We start from the raw sequence: 23,600 nt of genomic DNA, 5'->3' as shown, positions 1-23,600 counted from the left end.
CAAAAAAAAAAAAAAAAAAGAACATGTGCTATTATAGAGTTTTAGGCACAAGCAACTGAGGTAGGGGAAGCTGGGGATCAACACATCCTTGTTCGGGGGCTGTACCAGGCAGGGAGGGAGAGCCTGGCCAGCAGGTGAGGTGAGGTGATGATGAGAGAAGGCACCCCTGTAAAAAGAACAGGCTGGGGGATACCCAGAGTCCCTCCTCCCTGCTGGTTTCCATAATCAGACCCTGTTGTTGATGGGACAGACAATACTTCACCAAAATATTCAAGTGGCTGTGATAGCAGGCTCAACAGTGTCTTAAAGTCTTAAACAGTCAGTACAGACAGAATCTTAAAGTCTTAAGGAAGCTTAAGTCATAAAGAGAGTGAGGTCTTAAGCTTCTGAGGCTGGCACAGATGAGTGGGAAAGGTTTCAAGGTAGCAGAAACTTTATCCCTAGTCTTGAATGGCTGAGTCTCTCTGATTCTTGAAGACCATTGGCCTTGGCTGCTTTTTAAATGCTGACTGAGGAGCTGTGCTGCTGTACAGCCACTTTTGCAAAAGCCTAAATCCCTTCTCCCCACCATGGGTAGACTGGAAATGAAGTGAGCTCTGTGCAAACTCTGTAAGCACCACTGCCTGTCATGAAGCTGACTCAAAGGCACCCCCCAAGGCCATGAGCCAAGGTGACACAACTGAGGGTATGACATGCTGGTGGGGGCAGAGCTCCAGGGTGTGGTAGTGGGGAAAGGCATCTGGAAGCAAAGAGGAAAGTGACCTACCAGAAGTACCATAGCCTCTGTATGGACAGAGCCCGCACACAGCAGCGGGAACCACAGCAGTCTTCATAGGAGCGGCATCTGTGGAGAGAGGGCACAGGCTGGTCACTCCACAGTCATGCAGTCCAGGCCAGGTTCCAACACAACCTTTCTTAGGAGGAAAAAGTACAGCACAAGGGTCAGAACCACCTACACTGTGCTTCATCATTTCACCATGAGCAGAACTGACTGCTCAGCTGTGGCCCAAATGCAAAGTGCCAAGAGGGGTTGTAACTCAAGTCCATTGCCTCCCCCCGGTCACTAAACATCCCATGTGCCAAACCCTAATGGATTCCTCTATCACGATTCCTCCATCACGACCACAGCGGGGAACTTAACCTCACAGCTCTGCCACCGGAGGAAGCTCAGCAGTGGTGCAGAGGCTAAAATCAGAGGGTTATGGGGTCAGATGAATCAGGGGGGTTGATCTTGCTCCTGTGACTCATTAGCAGGGGTCCTCAAACTTTTTAAACAGGAGGCCAGTTCACTGTCCCTCAGACCTTTGGAGGGCCCTGGGAGGAGTCAGCTGCTAAGCAGGACAGGCAGCAGCAGCAAAAACTCCCAGTGGGCCGGATAACTGTCCTAAGCGGGCTGCATGTGGCCCATGGGCCATAGTTTGAGGACGCCTACTGTAGAGCTTCTGGCAAATTATTCAAGCCCTGGGATGATTACTGCTCACTCGGCTTCCCCAACATGCTTGGAGCTCAGGGTCCTTGGCAGGGCATAGGTGCATGTCAAGACCTTTAGGGGGCTGCTCCTCACCCAGACCTCATGCAGCCTCAGACAAGCAGCTCCGCTCCCTGGATGTTTCTGCCTGGTAGCCCTTGCCTTCCCTGGAAAAGGGCAGACATTGTAAAAAGTGTCATCTTTCTGTTCTGCGCTTGGGGTTCAGAAGCGCTTCTACCGAGGAGTGAAAGCCCACATAGCCAGGCACTGGGGTGGGTAGGCTGCCTCTCAGAACACTAAGTGATTACCCACCTAAGTGTTATGGCTTCTAGCTAATTTGGTTTCCTTTAAGAAAAAAAAAAATAGCAAGGAGAAATACACAGTTCAATCTTGGGCACCAAATTTATCTATTACTACAGTTACAAATAGGCTTGTTACATGTAAAAATATGTGTAGAAGATGGCTCCCTAGAAATACTAACTAAGATGCAGAGTGGTGTAGCAGCAGCCATGACCTGGCAGCCCGAGCTTGGAGGCTACTTTCTCCTCTTCAACCTAGCAGGATGCTGAAGACCCTGGGACCAGTTCTTCCTCTCTGGAAACACACAGAACCCACTGGTTGTAAATCCTCTGTTGTTTCCAGGACAAACTGAGCTGAGAGACACCCTTAGCCTCCCTCACTCACCCACCACACGTGCATATCCATATAACTCAGACAAAACAGACATCCTCACATGCCATCTGTCCAAGGCCCACAGCCTGAACTACCTGGCACGCAAACTGACAGGGTTTCTGGGAGGTGCTCCAGCAGCTAGTGGCCTAAGTTCCTCTTAACTTGCTTTATCCAACCAATGAGCTCAAGATGGCTGCCAGTGGCCCTGTGCTGGTCCTGGGGGGGACACCCCTACAGGAAAGAGCTTTCTTTTTAGAAGAAGAAGATAAACAGTAGACAAGAAAAACATGAAGTACGTCTAAGTTGGTTCTAAGATGATTCTAAGTTCTACTGTAGAAAACGGAGCTAATGTGGGCAGGTTGCGAACAGGGGGAGGAAGGTGGCAGGTGAGACAGTTTCAGACAGGGTGCTTAGGTGACTTGTGGAGGTGACCAGGCAGAAGTCCAATTTGGCAAGGACAGGCCACCATGTTTGGGGTGGGGAGTGCTGTCCCCTTTGGCCTCATGTTGGAAAAGAGTGCTGAGCACAGGGCATGGGGGCTAACGGAACACCACCATGGGGTGCTAGATCTTGGCCCAGGGCGGCCCCCAAAGGCCTGGCACTGCACACAGCGTAGCTACAGTGCCTCCCACCTACCTCCCCACAGGTCTCCGCTGTCTGGCCGAGCCCTAGGTATGTACATGTGTGGCAAGGGAGGGCAGCAGTCAGAGAAGTAAAGGCTAAGTGGATGTCAGACAACTAAACTAAGAGAGGTGGGACTACTTCCATGTGCAAAGACAGGTCCTCAGCAACTGAATTGAGTGCATGATGAGAGTGACAATCCTGTATGGCCAAGAGCCTTGCCCCCACATGATTCGTCCCATAGGGTGCAGGGTCACACCCCTGACAATATCACACCAGACTCTGCCACAAGGTGTCCCTGCTGGCTTTGAAGAAGTGGCTACTATGCTCAAGGGTGGTCTTGTGGCTAGGACTCAATGTGGTCAGCAGGAGCTTGGGACTCATAGTTGGCCTCAGTCTCACAGCTACAAGGACCTGAGTCCCACCAGCAACCTGAGCACACTTAGAGGGCCCTGAGGGCAGGAGAGAACATAGCCCCACAGCCACCTGCAGCCCTGAGCAAAGGCCCAGTTGTATTGTGCTCACACCCAGATCCCAAACTCTGTGACATGATAAATGTGTGTTGTTTCACTGTGCTTCATTTACAGTCTCCGATTACACAGCAGCACTAAAACATCTCACACTGCAGGCCAAGCCAAGTACTTGGCAAATGTCTGGTCAATATTTAAAGCATCCATATATGAAGTATGTTTAGTGCCACATTTGAAATAAACTTAGAAAACAAGACATTAGGGATGCCACTCATCCTCTCTGACCAGAACACTGTCTGTGGAAGCCACAGATGGACTTGGCCAGAATTTTGGGAAAGTGTTTGCACAGATGCTGTCTTCTGTGATCCTGGAGTCTCTTACAACCAAGGGCCACCTTGTCATCTCTACTTAATGTTCCCATTCCTACTTGGCCCTGCTTGTATAAAATGCAGTGGAAATTAGAAAGATGTGGTAACAGAGACAGCATAAGGAGTGGGAAGCCCCCGAGATGAAGCCCAGACAGAACTCAGCTGCCACTCCTCAGCAGCGCCTGACCCCCTCCTTCATTTAATTTGCAACTTCAACTGAACAGAAAGATGGCCAGAAAAGCCTGCATTATCCTACACTAATAACTTGCTACAGCTAGCAGGTGAGTTAGCCAAAGACAAGTGGCATAGTAGGACACAGCACTATGAAAGAGCATGGTGCTGATGTTGCAGGAGCGGGTGGCATGAGTGGCTGACATTCACAGTACCATGGCACAGCTGGATACAGTACTACAAAAGAGCATGGTGCTGATGTGGCGGGAGTGGGTGGTGTGAGTGGCTGACATTCACAGTACCATTCACCCAAACAGTGTTCCAGTTGCTGAGATCCCCTGGTAGACTATAAAATCGAGTTATTTGGCTGAATTTTATAAAGGTGAAAATCAATTGAAAAAAAACCTCAGAGGGCATCAGCATAAGAACCGTGCATACACTTATGGGCTGTGACCATTAGGAGGTAAAAGGTATCACCTGAAAGAAGGGGATGGGGAGCCAAGACACAGAGCAGGAGGGCCTGCAGCATGGTAGAGGCCCCCCCCAGCTGACCATTGGTATCCCCGCTGACTAGCAACAACCCTGGCTGAGTGCCAGGGTCACCCACAGATCAAGGTATCAAATGTGACATGCCTGAGCATGTGCGTGCTCTTCCAGCCCTGCTGGCAGGGTGGAGGAGCAGTCCCACCCACTGTCCCTTCAGCCAGGCCCTTCCTCATGTCCCTGGGCTGTCTCTGCTCTTCCCAAACTGTCCCCTGAAGCTTAAGGACAGGCCTGGGCAGACTTGACTAGACACAGCATCTTCATTCTGATGTCTGGGAAGACCCCCAAAGAGTCTGTCTCCTCCCAAAGATCAAAACGGAAGCTTCCTCTGACAATGCTAGTGTAATCAAGTGTGGCTTATTGGCCAGCTTCAACACTGATAGCCAAGCTGCTTCTCTGAAGTAATGTACAGGTGTAGAGGACACCAAGAGCCAGATGACCTCTGAGCAAAATGATTTGCAGCTGGGGGTGTACCCTTGGGCAATTCATCCACAGGTGCTCCTTGTGAAGAAAGAGCCCGAGCCCATGGCAATCCTTAGATATGTAGTCATTGTCTAATACTCCCCTCACCTGTCTTGTACTGTCTCAATAAAAGGCTACTGCGGAGGTTGCTTGGAGCTACCCTGCAATCAAGGTTAGCCCGCCTCCTGAAAGCTCCTATTTCTAATCTGCGTAACAGCTGGTTCCTTCCTGCAGCAGTCAAGACCGGGGCCCTAGGTGCTGCAACATCTAGCATAGTTGGCAGGATACAGCAGGACACAACAGGACACCAGGGTTGTGGACCAAAGGGGAAAGTGACACTTGGAAGTAAGTGAGGCCTTTGGCAGACAGTGGGAAGAAGTCAAAAAAGAAACTCCGCTCAGGGCAAGTGGGACCTTTGGCCAATACAGAATCTAGGGAACCTTGCTTGGAATAAGTGAGGTCTTTGATAAATAAGCAAAGACATTTAGAGAAAACAATGGGTAACTTCCTGTTTGGGGAGTCACGAGAATTAGAAACTGAGGAAGAAGGCGATGGTCAAGCCAGAATTTGAAAGTGAGGAGAATAGTGATGTTCAGTGAGAAGTTGGACCTAAGGAGAACTGGAAATCATAAAGCATACGATACAGACACAAATAAGCAAGGAATTACCTCTGTGGCCATTATGGCTGCTCAGATCAAACAACTGGAAGACTGGTAAATAGTCTCACTATCACAAATGCCAATGTAGAGCACCAATATTGCCCTCAGCACCTCCCTATGTAAATGAATCACCTGTGATTTCTGTTATGAAGGCTGTGTTAGAAGGGCGTAAAACTGGTGACTTTAAGTGAGAAGACACTTTGGGGCTTTTCCCGGTTACAGTCACTGATATTCGTCCTGATCCCCAACACCCTCAAGGAGGCCAAAGTTTTGATCACCATATGATCACCTTGGTGGTCCTTAAAGATTTGAAACAGGTTACAGCACAGTATGGTATGTAATCCCTGTTTTCTAGAGTTCTGTATAGGGGCTTGCATAAGAGCAGTGGCTCATTTCTTATGACTGGGACATGATAGCCAGAACTGTTCTTGAGTCTGGACAGTATTTACAGTTCAAAACCTGGTGGAAGGAGGAGGCTGACCTGATGAGTTGCCAAAACCAGCAGAGAAGAATCCCTATAACATCAGAGCACGTAATGTAACCACGTTAGATTGTATAAAAAAAAAGAATTACCCTGCATATGCATGAATGTATTCATGATCTATGTGTATTTGACTTAATAGAAACAAAAAACAAACAAACAAAAAAACCCATCAGAACAGCTCACTGATTCTGGTCAGTGGCTAGGGATTTCCAATCAACTTCAGAACGATGACATAGCTGTAGACCAGACAAGGCTGTGTTTTCTTAGAGCCCGGGAAAAGGTTCAGGTTCCTGTAGATATCTCTAAATATTTTATTAAGATAATGCAGTTGGGGAGTGAACCTCATACCCACCTTCTAGCCCAATTAAAAACTGCAGTTGATAAGGCCCTTGCCCAGCCAGAGCTCAGAGACATGCTTTTCCAAACTTTAGCATTTGAGAATGCTAACTCTGAGTGTCAAAAGGTCCTGAGACCTTTGAGAGCACAAATGCTACCTTAGAGGAGTATATCTGGGCATGTGCTGACATCAGAACAGAATCCCACGAAGCTAATTTACTTGCTGCCACTTTAAAAGAAGGGGTCAGTATGTACTGTCCTAAATGTCGTAACTGCGGAAAATTGGGACATAGGAGAAAAGAATGTTGGAAAGGAAAGCTCTATAACAAACACACTGACCAAAAGACGTATAGCAAATGGAAACTCCTGAGTTGTGTCCCAGGTGTAAGAAAGCACCCCATTGGGCAAGTGAGTGCTGCTCTCAGTTCAATAAAAAAGGAACACCTTTACTGCAGGGAAACTAGCAGGTGGGCCCAGCCCCGGGCCTGCAGACAAAGAATATGGGCCAGAGAATATACTCATTCACCAGCAACTTCACTCTGTTCAGTCTCTTTTACATGCCACCTCAGGCAGTGTTGCTTTGGATTTATGGCGTCTGATAATGTCCTTTTGCTTCTCAGCATGGCAGCATGGTCTTCTGCCCTCAGGTACTGTTGGATTATTGCCTGGGAAAAGTGAATTAGCATCTCAGGGAATGTTTCTCCACACAGGTGTTATTGATTGTAATTACTCAGGGGAAATACAGATCATGATCTTGGTAAACCAACCAACTCAAATTTTGGCTGGACAAACGATTGCTCAATTGCTTCTCTTGCTGTGCATTAAGTTACAAGGTACTGGCTCAGCACCTGTGGCTCAAGTGGCTAAGGCACCAGCCACATACACCTAAGGCAGTGGGTTCCAATCCAGCCTGGGCCCGCCAAACAATGATGGCTGCAACCAAAAAACAGCCAGGCGTTGTGGTGGGCGCCTGTGGTCCCAGCTACTTGGGAGGCAGAGGAAGGAGACTCGCTTGAACCCATGAGTTGGAGGTTGCTGTGAGCTGTGATGCCACGGTACTCAGGGGGACAGCTTGAGGCTCTGTCTCAAAAAACAAACAAACAAAAAAAAACAAGTTACAAGGTACTGGGGAAAAACATACTGGTGAGCCTAGAAACATAAGCCATATTTTCTGGCAAACATCTGTCAAAAGAGTAGGCCTCAATTGACTCTTACTCTGAAGGATAAAACCTTTACTGGCCTGTTAGACACAGACGCCAATGGTTTCGGTTATGGCTCTAAATCAGTGGCCCAGGAAATGGCCAAACAAGTTGTTGATATTACTTTGTTGGCACCAGAACTCTAGATTCAATCTTTCAGAGTATTTTGCTTTTGACCTACTTGGGGCCAGATAAGCAGAATGCTCAAATCCAACCATATATAGCCAACATTGCTATTAACTTACGGGGTTGCGATTTGCTCTAGCAATGGAATACTGTGATAACCATACCATCCTCTCATGTTAATTCCTTGCAAATGTCAAATTTAGCATAGAGGCTACTGCCCCGAAATATGTTCTTAGGTTATCCTGGAAGAGTAGTAATCCAGTGTGGGTTGAGCAGTGGCCATTAACTATGGAAAAACTGGAGGCTTTAAAATTAGTAGTACAGGAACAATCGGAGCAAGAGCATTATCAAGCAATCTACCAGCTCTTAGAATTGTCCTATTTTTGTGATAAGAAAGAAATCAGGCAATTGGAGAATGCTCACTGACCTTTGCAAAGTTAACAAAACTATTATACCCATGGGAACCCTGCAATTAGGACTTTTTTTATCCTCTATGATTCCTTCCACTTGGTATTTGTATGTTATTGACTTAAAGGATTGTTTTTTTACCATATACCTGCATCCTGAAGACGGACCATGTTTTGCTTTTTCTGTTCCTGTTTATAATCAGCAGAACCCTCCCAAGCATTACCAGTGGGAGGTTCTGCCACAAGGTATGTTGAATAGTCCTACGCTCTGTCAACAGTTTGTCTATCAACCGTTGCAGATTCTTAGAAGGAGATACTCTACAGCCTACATTATTCATTATATGGATGACATCTTATTGGCACATCAGAGTTTAATGGTTTTACAGGAAATGTTTGAACAAGCTGTATGTATATTAAAGTCTTATGGTCTTCAAATTGTTTTAGAAAAGGTGCAAACTATAGCTCCTTATAATTATTTAGGATACAAATTGACTCAAATTCTTCCACAACGTGTTCAACTCTGATTGGATTCCCTATCTACTTTAAATGACTTTCAAAAGCTCTTAGGTCATATTAATTGGTTACGCCCCATTTTAGGAATTCCAACCTATGCTTTGTCTAATCTTTTCAAAATTCTGGAAGGATCTTTGGACTTAAATAGTCCTCGTTCTCTCACTCTGGAAATGAAGGAAGAACTGCAACTAATTGAAAGAGTTTGCATCAAAAGAATTAGATAGGGTTCATGTCAGATTTCAATTCGGCTAATAATTATAGCCACTAGTTATTTATCAAGTAGATATTCTTTTAGAATGGTTGTTCCTTTCTAACACAACTACACAAAAATAACAATACTTAGATAAAATTTGTGAATTGGTTGCTAAGGATAGAAATAGAATTTGCTAACTTACAGGTTACAATCCTTATTCTATTATTGTTCCTTTCACAGAAAAGCAAATTCGACTCAATTTTCAATTATCAATATTGTGGCAAATTGCTTTTGCATCCTATATAGGCTCAATTACTAGTGAATATCCTAAGGACAAAAGATTTCAGTTTTTAAAGCTTACTTCTTGGATTATCCCTTATGTTGTTAGAGACTCTCCAATTTTGGATGCTGCTATCTTTTATACAGATGCCAGCAAGCATGGTAACGCTGGATATATAGATGGTAATACTTTCAAAGTTGTTCAAAGTCCTTATACCTCAGTTCAAAAAATAAAATAGATGCTATTTTTATTTCAAGACTTTCCTTGTGCAATAAATGTGGTCATGGACTCTCAGTTTCCCTGCATAGCTATTAGAAAGATAGAAACAGCAACCATACAACAAACTTCCACTGATGAGATTTCTTCTCTCTTTCAATCTATTCAGGCACTTATAAGGCATTGTACTCACCCTATCTACATAATTCATATCAGAGCACACACCATACTACCAGGTCCAATGACCTAACTTAATGCAAAAATAGATTGGGTCCTTATTGGTACTGTTGAAAAAGCTTCTACCTTTCACTCTTACACACACGCTAATACACAAATGCTCTGTAAGAAATTTCAACTTACAAGAACTCAGTCTCAGCAGATTCTTTCTAACTGCCCTTCTTGTTCAAGGATACACTACTTCCCTTTCTGGAGGGAATCAACCCTAGAGGAGAAGCAGCAAATCAGATATGGCAGATAGATGTGACCATTGTCTCATCCTTCGGTAGACTGAAACATGTTCATCATTTTATAGATACTTTCTCTCATTTCTCTTGGGCTACCGTTTTACAGAGAGAAAGGACTCATCATGTCATTCAATATTTGTTAGGGTGCTTTAATATTATGGGTCTCCCTAAATCAATTAAAACTGATAATGCACCTTCTTATTCTACTCACAAATTAAATACCTTCCTATCTTTTTGGAATATTCGATTATCTCATGGTATTCCTTACAATTCTCAAGGACAAGCCATTATTGAGTGACATCATAAAACATTGAAAGATATGTTAGATAAACAGAGGGGGGAGAGGGTATCCTACATGCTCACTAGAGCTCTTTTCACTCTCAATTTTCTGAATCTCAGCAACGACAGAAAGACAGCTGCAGAACGCCATTGGACATCTCCAATACAACAACCTATTTTTTATAAAAAAAAAAAAAAAAAAAAAAACCTGACATGTCAGAGTGGAAGCCTGGTTATGTACTACACTGGGGTCGAGGTTTTACCCATATTATCACAGAACATCAAGAGAAGCAGTGGTTACCAGCCCACTGGATTAAGCCTCGAGATGAGCAGGAAACTTGGCCAGCACCTTAATAAATTTGTTTTCACTAACTTTTCTTTAATTCACAGGACCTTGATTTTTGGAGCCTAGGTAATTTCATAATAGAGAAACCCTGGATCGATCTCCTCTGTGGGTACTCTAGCTGCCTCTCCCATACCACCATCTATCATCAGCAGAAAGCAGTTAAGAGCAGTCAGCATCCTGTTTCCCTAAGAAGCAGTTGGAGCTTCTATGCCGAGTGGGAAGATTGATACAGGATTTCATTATTTTGGGCTGAATAATAAGCCCCAGGTAAGCTTAGTATGCATCTTCTAAACCTTTGAAGGTTATGACAACAAAGACCTCTAAAAGCAGGGGACTCTGTCAATGCCATTCCATTTACTATGCCAATCCTTTTTCCTACCTACAGAAGAAAGCCTCAACAACATATACTTACTTCTAAAGACCCGCCTAGCCCTGCCCTCTGTGCCTCCTACCATCATCCACACTTCCCATGAGCTGACCGTGTGGCACCTGATAGAACACAGCATCCAGAATTAGAATCAGGAAGTCCATCCAGGCTCAACAGAGGCCTCCACTTAACCACTCCCAAGACACTGGGGGTCTCTAAGCACAAAGTCCTCCAGGCTGGAAGTCATGCTCTGGAACAGAGGAGGGCTTGACTGGCCGAGCCTTCTTACAGGACTCTGGAGAGCTCTGTGCCTTCCTTGCAGCAAGGAACCCAGCCCCAGCCACACAGCTACTGGCTGTCCCTTCCCTGCTGTGTCCTGGGCCACACACTCTCTGTGGCAATAGGCATTCCTCCTTAGGTGGAATCCAGTCTTATTCTCTTCACACTTGAACCTTCCCTTCTCCAGGAAACCATGCCCATTTGGGTAGGATCTTGGGCAGCGGAACTGCACTTCCACACTCTCTCAGAACTTTGCCATCACTAACCTTCTAGCAGCCAAGATACATCTGGATCCCGACGGGACCTGCATCAGCTGAAACTTCCTAGCTTCTTAGTAACTTCTGTCTCCCCAACAAGTACCCCAACAGTAGAGCTTAAATATAGGACCTAAATATAGGACCTTAAACATAAGTTGTGTAAAAAAATTGGAACTTACAAAACCTGGCCGTTTTTTATCCTATCAAGAGCTTTCAGACTCATTATTTTGTCCCTTGAGGCACTCGGTATTCACTCAAGATTTCCTTCACTAAAGAATGAGTCAGTTATGTCTGGGCTCAGTGGCTCCCACCTGTAACCCCAGCACTCTGGGAGGCCCAGGTGGCTTGACTGCCTGAGCTCATGTTTGAGACTAGCCTGAACTACAGCAAGACCCTGTCTCTAAAAATAGCTGGGCGTTGTGGTGGGCACCTGTAGTCCTAGCTACTTGGGAGGGTGAGGCAAGAGAATTGCTTGAGCCCAAGAGCCTGAGGTTGCTGTGAGCTATGATGTTATAGCAGTCTACAAGGGATGACAAAGTGAGATTCTGTCTCATAAAAATAAAAAATAAGTAAGAATCAGTCAGTTGTATTGGGACCCTGGACTGCTGACCCAGCCCTTCTCTGCAAGGACTCCAATCCAGGCACCTGGGTGTGACCCCCTCCAGTGGTCCCCACAGCCAGACAGAGAGACAGGAGGCTGAGGCCTGAGATAAAGTAGAATGTTACAAGCCCTGAGATCCTTCCAAAGTCCAGTAGGCTGCCTGAGTAAGAAAACCAAAAGAAGAAGAGAAGAGGCTCGGCGCCTATGGCTCAAGCGGCTAAGGCGCCAGCCACGTACACCTAAGGTGGCGGGTTCGAATCCCCAGCCCGGACCAGCCAAACAACAATGACGGCTGCAACCAAAAAATAGCTGGGCGTTGTGGCGGGCGCCTGTGGTCCCAGCTACTTGGGAGGCGGAGGCAGGAGACTCGCTTGAGCCCAGGAGTTGGAGGTTGCTGTGAGCTGTAATGCCACGGCACTCTACCCAGAGGGATAGCTTGAGGCTCTGTCTCAAAAAAAAAAAAAAAAAAGAAGAAGAGAAGAGGGAAGGCTGCATACTAACATGCTGGCCTAACAGCATGGAGAGAAATGGTAGACCAGCAGCTGAGCACTGAGGCTATAAGCTGGACAGAAAGGAGGGTTTGGGCCCTGCACGTGGTGGCCCCTGCCCAGGGGGCAACACACAGGTGGTGTCCTCCATTCAGAAGATCAGCTTCACTGCCTAGAAAAAGAATGGGAAGTAAATTATAGCTAAATTTAAAAAAAGAAAGAAGGGGGCGGTGCCTGGGCTCAGTGTGTAGGGCATTGGCCCCATATACCAAGGGTGGCAGGTTCAAACCTGGCCCCGGCCAAACTGCAACAACAACAACAAAAAACCAGCTGGGCATTGTGGTGGGCACCTGCAGTCCCAGCTACTCGGGAGGGCTGAGGCAAGAGAATCGCCTTAGCTCAAGAGCCAGAGGTTGCTGTGAGCTGTGATGCCATGGCACTCTACTGAGGGCGACAAAGTAAGATTCTGTCTCTAAAAAAAGAAAGGAAAGAGAGAGAGATGGATCAAGACCTCCTCTCTCTACAACTTGCAAATATGACTACCATGGCTCTCCTTCCTATTTTCATTCAAATCAATGATGAAATGTTGATGATGGAGCCAAAAGCAAATTCCATTAGTGACCTCCCTTCCATGTTGCAATCTCACTACTTGGTTTCAGGGTATGGCTGTCACAGCAGCTACAGATCCACCAGCTACAGGCCCATGTGTTTCCACCAGTGGCACATCCTAACTCACTGGAGCCTCAAACTCCTGAGCTTGAGAGATCCTCCCACCTCAACCTGCCAAGTTGCTGGATTTACAAGTGTGAGTCACTCCATCTGGCTTTAGTAATGTTTTTATTACATTATTTAACAAAGTTATTTATTTCTAGCCTTATTATGATATGACTCAGTTGGGCACATCCCTGGGTTTGTTGTTAGGACCCTAGCCTGACGTGGGAAGTCCTGTCCTCTCCATCAAAGGAGGCAGCAGTCAGGACACCCTGCACAGCTCCTTCTGGGTGGAAAAGACACACAGAGGGGTGGTAGCCCAGTGAAATTTCCCATCCTCCACTCCATCCCCAGAAAGCCCCCTAGCAGCTACAAGTAGTCATCCATGGGTGAGCACTCAGGAAAGCAGTGGTTTTCAGCTCTGGCTCACAGGAGAATTGCTAGCCAGATTTCACTCCTAAGATGACCCTAAGGACCCTGACACAGCCAGGACAGAGGAACGATGCCCTCACTTTGGAGCCCTCGTGCCTATTTCTGCTTTCTGGGGACAGCCAGGGCTGTCTGCAGAGTGAGGTGAGGTGGACAGGGAATGCTGTTTGGGTTTTCTGGTCAGTTATGTTTGTCTAGCTTTATTGAGGTTTGAGTGATATACAAAGAGCTACACGTATTTAGTTTATACGTTGAAGAGTTTGGGCATATGCAAATAGCCAGGATACTAGCACCACTGTCAAGGAACAGACATATTATTATTGGTTTTAATACTGTATATCTGTGAGAAAACAGTTTTTTGCTAAAAAAAAAAAAAAAAAAAAAAAAGACTTTTATCTCTCTGAACATAGCTTTTTTAGGCCTTTTACCTGTCTTGCTACTACCATGTCAAAAACTTCACAGACCTGACAAGGAGTTGGCAGCTCTTTCTTTTCAGTCAGCCTCAGCTGACAACTGTTTATGTCACAATCATCCGTCCTGGTCTGATGTGGCTTTCCTGGTGGGCAGAAGTGTGGCTGTTCATTTAGACATATAGTCACATCCTTTAACTCTGCTTTGGTCAACACGTCCCACAGCAAACCTGAAAATGTCAAGGCTCTAAGGAGGGAGTATAGCGGCTCTGATGAGACCTGACCCCAAGACTATGGGGTGGGAGGATGGCTGCCCTGCCAGTCATCCTCCAGAGACACACTTGTTACCAAAAAACGCCTCTGAACTCTGCAAGCTCTAACTGGTTGTATTCAGGGTAGCATATGAAGTTTACCTGGGGCAAGTTTACAATTATTTCTACCATGAGGGAAAGGATTATTCTAATAATCCTAACCCTACCATGGTAGGCTTATTCTAATCCTAGCAGAACAAATGGAGAGAAAGTCTCATTTCCTTGCTGCTTTAACCATGAGAAGTCTTGCTTCTGAGTTGACAGCTCAGCTGTGCCCAGAGTTAACAAAAGTGACATGAAGTAAGATGGACTGCTGCAGAACTCAGCTAAGTCTAGAGGTTTTGAAACCCTTATGTTTCCAGGACAGAGGCCTTTCTCCTTTCATAAACTGATGATTTAAATTCAGTTCTATTCAACTCTAAACTGGAAAACAATTCTTTCACTTTCTGGTTGATTAACTATGAGATTAAAAAACTGAATCCTAGCAAGAGTAACAAGGTAATATGAAAAATATAAAACAGAAGTTTATCTAGAATTTTATAATATTTACACTTGCTAATAATTTCTCACTACTGAAATCACAGAGGCATGGTAAGTACCAAAGGGATAGTACAAGTGTGGCGATGAGACCTGGGGGTGAGGTTGGGCTGAGCACTCTACAACCTGGAAACTCACATTCAGGCTGACACCATGCTTGCTTTCCCAGCTCTATTTTTTACTCCAGTTGGTGTCTCAGTCCTTCTGGCAATTGTAACTAATACCACAGATTGGATAATTTACAAATGACAAAAACATCTGCTCATAGCTCTGGAGGCTGGGAAACCAGGATCAGGGCTCCAGCAGAGCCAGTCCTGGCAAGGGCCTCTGTTTCACAGAACTTGCTGCTGCATCTTCACAGGGCAGAGGGCAGGAAAACCCTCTCTCTCAATATTAGCACACTGGGTGACATGTTTCTATATAAGAACTCTGAAGAAATGCATATCCAGGCCATGGCAGCCAATTAGCTACTATTTACATGTCCAGAATGCTTCAACCCACATGTTACCTCTAGACTCCCTCCTGAGCTGCAAGAATGACTTCCCCACTGATTCTATTCCTTCAATGTCCCCAGCACCCCCCACCCCATTCTCCTTTGTTCTTCCAAGCTGTTCCCAGAACACGCTCTCTTAATGGTCATTTTCCTATCATCTTCACAGCCGGAAACCTGCGTTAGCTGATTCCCCACATTCCTCTATGAAGCACTCCTCATGCACACTGTTCTGGTCCTTACCCCAGATCTCACTATCTCCCTTTCCTGTGCACCTGCCTCCCACATGCCACCCTGAGACCAGACACCCATAAGAGAGGCCAGCAGGCTGCCTATCCTTGTGCAGGAGACTCAGCTCCTCTGATGGCCACGTGAGACCTTTCTCACAAAGCTTCTCCTCCTTCCTTTTATGTCGCCCCCTGACCCCTGCCGCCTGCCAGGTGCCCTCTGCAGCAGCCTTGGGGCTTCCCAGCGCACCTCCACACTTGTGAGCCTACATTCTTCCCACTCAGGGAGTACTGCACCTCCCTCTGCAGAGACCAGACCTGTAAGGCCTCTCCCTACAGCACCTGCACTGTGGTGTGATCCCTTTACACAGGACTCACTGTGGAAAGCACTATTGTGAGCTGGTGAAGGCTTCTGTCTTCCACAGTAGACATGAGCTTAAGAGCAATTCTGTCTCGTTTCGCTAAGCATGGCACAGGAGCCTACCATGGTTCCCAGTACCTTGTCACTGTCCCACCTTAAAAAGGAGGGATGTTGCAACAGGCAGATTCAGCACAGGTGGAACAGTACATTGGCATGAACTCAGAGAGCACCAAGGGCACTTGGATTAAACAGCACCATGCATGGCTGGCAAGGATGGTCTGAAACAGGTGTTAACACCCAGTGACAGCCATTTGCACCATGAGACCTTCAAAGAGGGCAGTCTGGCAATATTTACTACCATGTAAAATAAGGATAGCCTTTGATTCAGCAACTCTGTTTCTGAAGATTCATACCATTGCAAAAGTAAGTTCCAATGCACAAAGGCATAGAACAGGGCACAACGTCATCCCTTACAGGCTCCTGGGCTCAGAGCTATCCAGAGTCAGGAAAGAGAAGAAAGGTAATACTGTACACATCATCACACACCACCAGAGTCTGCACTGAAACCACAGAACAGCACAGTACATGAGGATTAAAGACACTAGAACCAGCCTCAAATCTGTTCAAATCTGTGTTTGCTACAAAGAAAATCATCAAATATTTATGAGCATGGCTTTAAGTTTTGGAATTATAGGTAAGGAACTATGGAACTTCAATAGTAAAAAACAACCCCCCACTCACCCAATTGGCATTTGAATATACAATAAGTATAAGGCAACAGAGTCATGGTACACCCCAGGTATGGAAACGCATGAAAGAGCCATGGGGTATCCCAGGTAAAGAAAAATGTGAAAGAGCCATGGTGTGTCACCAGGGAGCACTCTGTCACTGTCAAAAAGCATGAATGCCAATTTAGTAGAATATATTCATCATATTTGGTAATTAAAAAAACAAGTTACAAAATACATATAGAAAGAGCACATTATAGGGGCCTAAACGAAAGCTTTTAAGTAAATGTTTCTCCCACTGTGGAGAAGAAATGTCTCCAACTTACACCACATGTCTCCACTGGTAAACCCAACAAGAACTGAAGGGTAAGAGATTCTGTAATCAAATCTCTGAGCACACGACAGACCCCTGCCCCACCCCAGGCTGTGCTTGGTCTGGGAGGGGTGTGTGGAGACGGCACAGCCATGGAGGAACCATCCCCACCTCTCTCGCACACGTCCTAAAGGGAGAGCTCAGCAAGTCCAGCTGACCAACATCTATTCCTGGTCAGAAATGGCCTCCTGTCCAGGGACCCAGGAGTGATGGTAGCACCTTCAACTTTGGCAGGCAGGAGAAGTGGCAAGGTGAGGCTAGCTCTCCCAAGCTGGCTTCTGAGATCTCAATGTGACACCTGTGAACAGCACTTCACATACACTGAGCATTAGTCATGGAGCAAAATGAACCAGACAGAGACACAGGGGAATGTGAGTACTCTGAAAGGAAATGTCTCACTCTTATCCCCCAGGGGACTTAGGAGAAGCCCTCCCTGCGCAAGCGTTCTCACCAGCATGCTGTCACTTCCACAGGCTGTCATTATCCCTCTGAGCTCACAGGACAAGGAGCCCTTCAAGTCTCAGTGGGCTGACTTCGGAGCAGTTTCCACACATTCTTACCCACAGCAGTACTCAAAACTGAAAGACTAAAATTAAAAAAAAAACATGTGCACAAACACAACAACCAGCCTCAGCCACATGACAGCCAATCAGGAAGATGCTTCTGAGCACACTGCAGCCCAGCACGGACAGCTGGCATCTTTGGTATCAGCTGTTACTCTGTGTAGACACAGAGGGATGGCCTCAAGGTCCCCAGCACTCTAAGAGAACCGAGGTTAAGTCATGGCCACCATTGGGGTCACATCTTTCCTCCTCCAGTGCTGCAGAGGACCACAGAGCTACTCTCACTTTTAAGTCACTGGCATCCACTCAGAAGGCTTGGTCACTTCTAACCTGCCCTCAATAATCTGTGGAAACACTAGATTCATTTTAATTCAATAAAGAACAAAAACAAGTGCATCAAGCAGGTGAAGTGGCTCACCCCTATAATTCTAGCACTCTGGAAGGCTAAGGTGGGTAGATTGCCTGAGCTCATGGGTTCAAGACCAGCCTGAGCAAGAGCGAGACACTGTCTCCAAAAATAGCTGGGCAAATGATGGGAGCCTATAGTCTCAGCTACTTAGGAGGCTGAAGCAAGAGAACTGCTTGAGCCCAGGAGTGATTCTGAGGTGGCTGTGAACACTCTACCCAGGACTAAAATAGGAGCCTCTGCTTCCAAAAAAAAAAGAAAGAAAAGAAAAAAAAATAACCACTAAAGAAACTTGTACATCTAAATCATCAGTTTTCTCTGGCTTATTTTGAAACACATGAAAAAATTAATTTCAAGAAAAGCCACTGGGGCAGTGCGATGGCGCAAAGGAGTGGGGCACAAGCCCCACATACCAGAGGTGGTGGGTTCAAACCTGGCCCCAGCCAAAAACTGCAAAAAAAAAAAAAAAAAAAAGGCCACTGTACCTCACTGTCAGAGAGCACCTTCCAGGATAAGTCAAGGAGCCTAGGGATCTAGACAGGGTGGGCACTAGCCCCAGACACCCCCACAGCCTGACTGCAGGCAGCACTTCCCACTGTCAAGTCCATACTGAGAGCTGCCAAAGAAAAGACACACTGCTTTGAAAGCAAATACTAGGTGGTTTTCTGTCCTTCTTATAAGCAGGTTGGATTCTTTTTTTTTTTTAAGTCATAAACATATAGATCATGTATACATTCATGCCTTTGTGGGGTACAATGTGCTGATTTCATATACAATTAAGAATGCTAACGTAGCCGTCATTCACCTCATTTACTTAATTATTGTGTTAAGACATTTATACTCTATACTTAATAGATTGGACATGTACCACTGCAATATGAACCATAGGAATGGTCCCACCATTTACCCTGCTTCCATCTAATCTCCTCCCTACCCTCCCATCCTGTACCTTCATCTTGGGCTATAGTTGAGATTTATCTTTCTTATGAAAGTGTGAGTGATTATAAATTGGTTTCATAATAGTACTAAGTACATTGGATAGTTTTTCTTCCATTTTTGAGATACTTTACTAAGAAGATTATGTTCCAGCTCCATACATGTAAACATAAAAGAGGTAAAGTCTCCATCTTCTTTAAGGCTGCATAATATTCCACAGTAACATACATGAACATTTATTAATCCATTCACAGGTTCATGGGCACTTGGGCTTCTTCTATGACTTGGCAATTATGAGTTGAGCTGCAATGAACAATCTGGTGAAAATATCTTTGTTGTAATGTGATTTCTGGTCTTTGGATATATACCTAATAGAGGAATTGCCAAGTGAAATGGCAAGTCTACTTTTAGATTCCTGAGTGTTCTCCAAACTACGTTCCAAAAGGAACATAATAGCTTGCATTCTCCCCAGCAGTGCATAAGTGTTCCCTTTTCTCCACATCCATGCCTACATATGTAGTTTTGGGATTTTGTTATGTGAGCTACTCTTACTGGAGTTAGATGATATCTCAAAGTGGTTTTGATTTGCATTTCTCAGATGATTAAAGATGATGAGCATTTTCTCATGTGTCTGTAGGCCATGCACTTGTCTTCTTCAGAGAAGCTTCTGTTCAAGTGTCTTGTCCACAAGGATATGGGATCACTTACTCTTTTCTTATTAATAAGTTTGAGTTCTGTATGGATTCTGGTTATTAAACCTTTATCAGAAACATAACCTGCAAATATCCTTTCCCATTCTGAGGACTGTCTACTGGCTTTACTTACTATGTTCTTGGCTGTGCAGAAGCTTTTTAGTTTGATCAGATCCCAGTAATGTATTTTTGGTGTTGCTTCAATTGCCTGGGGGGGTCCTCCTCATAAAGTATTCTTCTAGACCAATTTCTTCACGAGTTTCCCCTACACTCTCCAAGAATCTTTATAGTTTCATGTCTTAAGTTTAAATATTTTATCCAGTGAGAGTCAATTTTTGTTAATGGTGAAAGGTGTGGATCTAGTTTCAGTCTTCTACAAGTTGCCAGCCAATTCACCCAGCACCATTTGTTAAATAGGGAATCTTTCCCCCAATTTATATTTTTGATAGGCTTGTCAAAGATCTAATGATGTAAGTGTCTGGGTTCATCTCTTGCTTCTCTATTCTGTTCCATATAACTACCTCTCTATTTTTGTGCCACTACCATGCTGTTTTAATGAAGTCTGGTAGTGTGATTCTTCCTGATTTGTTTTTATTTCTGAGTAATGTCTTGGCTATTTGAGTTGTTCCTGTTTCCATATAAAATGAAGTACTAATTTTTCCAGATCTTTAAAGTATAATGGTGGTGCTTTAATAGGAACTGCATTAAGTCTGTTGATTGCTGTGGGCAGTATGGACATTTTAACAACATTGATCCTTCCAAACCATGAGCATGGTATGTTTTTCCATTTGTTAACAACTTCAGCTATTTCTTTTCTCAGAGTTTCATAGTTCTCTTTATAGAGATCTTCCACATCCTTTCTTAGGTAAACTCCCAAATATTCCATTTTCTTTGGAACTACTGTAAAAGGAACAGAATCCTTGATTGTTTTCTCAGTTTGATAAATACTGGTGTATATATAAAAGCTACTGATTTTTGAGTATTGATTTTGTGTCCTGAGATGCTACCGTATTCCCTAATCACTTCTAAGAGTTTTGTAGTTGAGTCTCAGGGGTTTTTGAGGTATAGGATCAAATCATCAATGAAGAGTGAGAGTTTGATCTTTTCTGTTCCTATCTGGATATCCTTGATCGCCTTCTCTTGCCTGATTGTGATGGCTAAGACTTCCATTACAATGTTAAAAAGTAGTGTAGACAATGGGCAACCTTGCCTGGTTCCTGATCTGAGTGGAAACGTTTTCAATTTTACTCCATTCAATATATTGGCTGTGGGTTTTCTGTAGATGGCCTCTATCAGTTAAAGAAATGTCCCTTCTATACCTAATTTCTTAAGTGTTCTGATCATAAAAGGATGCTGGATATTATCAAAAGCCTTTTTCTACATTGATTGAGAGAATCATATGGTCTTTGTTTTTAATTTTGTTTATTTAATACATTATATTTATAAATTCACGTATATTGAACCAACCTTGAGACCCTGGGATAAAACTCACTTGGTTATGGTGTATAATATGTTTGATGTGTTACTGAATTCTGTTTGCTAGGATCTTACTGAATAGTTTTACATCTATAGTCATTAAAGATATTGGTCTATAATTTTCCTTTGTTGTTGTGTCTTTTCAGGTTTTGGAATCAGGGTGATATTTGCTTCATAGAATGTGTTGGGAAACATTCCTTCTTTTTATATATCTTGGAAAAGGTTAAGTCAGGGGTCCTCAAACTACAGCCCACAGGCTGCATGTAGCCTGCCTAGGACATTTATCTGGCCCACTGGGGGGGTTTTGCTGCCACTGCCTGTCCTGCTTAGCAGCCGACTTGTCCCGGGGCCCGCAGTCCAGCCCTCAAATGGTCTGAGGGACAGTGAACTGGCCCCCTGTTTTAAAAGTTTGGGGACCCCTGGGTTAAGTAATATGGGTACTAGTTCCTATTTAAAGGTTTGGTAGAATTCTGATGTGAAGCCATCTGGTCATGGACTCTTCTTTTTTAGGAAATTTTGTACAGTTGATGCTAGTCAGTACTTGATATAGGTCTGTTTAACATATCCAATTCTTTCTGACGAAGTCTAAAAAGGTGGTGTACTTTGTAAGTATTGGTCAATTTCCTTCAGATTTTCATATTTCTGAGAATAAGAGTTTTTTTTGTAGTAGTCATTAAGGATTTTTTTGAATTTCTGAGGTGTCTGTTCTTATTTCACCTTTGTCATTTCTGATTGATGATATCAGGGATTTTGATTTTCTATTTCTGGCTAGGTTAGCCAAAAGTTCATCAATTTTGTTAAACTTTTCAAAAAACAACTTTTTGATTCATTGATCTTTAGAATAATTCTTTTGTTTTTGATTTCATTTAATTCTGCTCTAATTTTTGTTCTTTCTTTTCTTCTGCTGGGTTTGGGGTTGGAGTGTTCTTCCCTTTCCAGTTGCTTGAGATGTCCCAGTATGTTGTTGACTTCCTCTCTTTCCGTTCTCTTGAGGAAGGCTTGCAATGCTATAAGTTTCCCTCTTAGGACTCCCTTTGCAGTATCCCATAGGTTCTGGTAATTCGTGTCCTCATTATCATTTTGTTCTAAAAATTTTGTAATTTCTTTCTTAATCTTATCTATGACCCAGCTATCATTCATTATAAAGTTATTTAGTTTCCATGTCTTTGTATGAGTATACAGATACCTGATATTGGTGAGTTCAACTTTTATTGCAAGATGATCTGAGAAAATACAAGGAATAATTTCTATTTTTTAAAATTTGCTGAGGTTAGCCTTTGGACCTAAGATGTGATCAGTTTTTCAGATGTTCCATGGGCTGATGAGAAGAATGTGCATTTAGTTTTATTAGGATTAAATGTTCCGTAGATATCTGTTAAATTCAATTATTGTATGGTGAAGTTTAGTCCAAACTTTCTTTGCTTAGTTTATTATTGGAGGATCTATCCAACACTGCCAAAGGAGTGTTAAAATCTCCAACTATTGTGGTGCTGGAAGATATCAAATTGTTCATGTCTATTAGGGTCTCCCTTATAAATTGAGGAGAGTTCTGGTTGGGCACCTATATAACTGAAATCTCATCATATCGAGTATTTCCCTTAACAAATATGAAATGCCTGTCTTTCCTTACTTTTGTTGGTTTAAAACCTAATGTATCTGTAAATAAAATTGCAACCCCTGCTTTTTTCTGATTTCTGTTTCCCTAGATTATAGATGTCCATCCCTTCACCCTGAGTCTATATGCTTTAAGGTAAGATGAGATTCTTCTATGCAGGAGATATCTGACCTGAGTTTTTGTATCCAGTCAGCCAACCTGTGCCTCTTTAGAGAACAACTTCAGCCATTCACATTAATTGAGAGTATTACAAGCCTGATAGCATTTTAGGTGTCATGTTTTTCAAAAGACCAGTGGATGTTTTTAATACTTTCACCACTGTCAAAGTTGGGTTTTGATCAAATATTTCTGAGTGAGTTTACTTTGGTGGTAGAGCATTGGGCTGGTCATCATAGAGGATGGGTCTGAGAATATCCCGAAGAGCTGGTTTACTTACAGGAAATTCCTTCAACATGTATGTCATTGAAGTATTTGACGTCTCAGGGGAGGCGCAAGATGGTGGCCAAGTAACAGCTTCCTTGCAACTGGGCATGGTGAGTCTGTGGAGAAAAGACCCCAGCTATCTCTGGTTGGTTAGATCTGCCCAGAAACATCCCTTTTGGGATACAGAGAGACAGTGAGAGACTTCCGGATCCCATGAGGAGGACAAAAGCAGTGGAGAACTGGCAAATGTTTGTTTGGTATAATCCAGCTGGCAGCTGTAAGTACAGCAGCAGTGAGATTGCAAACTGGAAAGGCCTTACCTGTGAGCTGTTTTGGTTTCTTTTGGACTTGGCACTCAGTTGAACTACCTTGCAAGAACTTGGGTAAGAGTGCGGAGGACTTTAAGCAATGTCTAGGGCCCCAGACTGAGCCACTGGGCCAGATGGAGCTAAAAGTGTTTGGCCCTTAAGGGGCATAGAGTGAGACCAGTTTTGGCATACTGGGTAAGTGGATAGCCAATTCAGGAGTCACCCCTGCGACAAGTGCTTTCTTGGGAAAGCTTGTGCTTGCCCAAGTTTAGCAGTTTAAGTGCCTTTTAAGCAGGCTAAGGATAGATTTAGGTTCTCCAGGCTGTGGGGTTTCA

The 23,600-nt window shown here is 44.2% G+C and overlaps 1 protein-coding gene across 1 annotated transcript in view; it reads right to left on the bottom strand.

Annotated features, from left to right (window-relative positions):
- Window positions 1-23,600, bottom strand: part of VOPP1 (VOPP1, WBP1/VOPP1 family member) — a 114,330-nt gene that overhangs the window by 18,854 nt on the left and 71,876 nt on the right. The window contains exon 3 of the mRNA XM_012805893.2: window positions 767-844. Coding sequence (XP_012661347.1) covers window positions 767-844 — 78 coding nt within the window. The remainder of the gene's footprint in view (window positions 1-766; window positions 845-23,600) is intronic.

The sequence above is a fragment of the Otolemur garnettii genome, unplaced genomic scaffold, assembly GCF_000181295.1.
Source record: "Otolemur garnettii isolate 467f Iridium unplaced genomic scaffold, OtoGar3 scaffold00045, whole genome shotgun sequence".
Lineage (NCBI taxonomy): Eukaryota > Metazoa > Chordata > Mammalia > Primates > Galagidae > Otolemur > Otolemur garnettii.
This window is presented reverse-complemented; position numbering and strand designations above follow the sequence as displayed.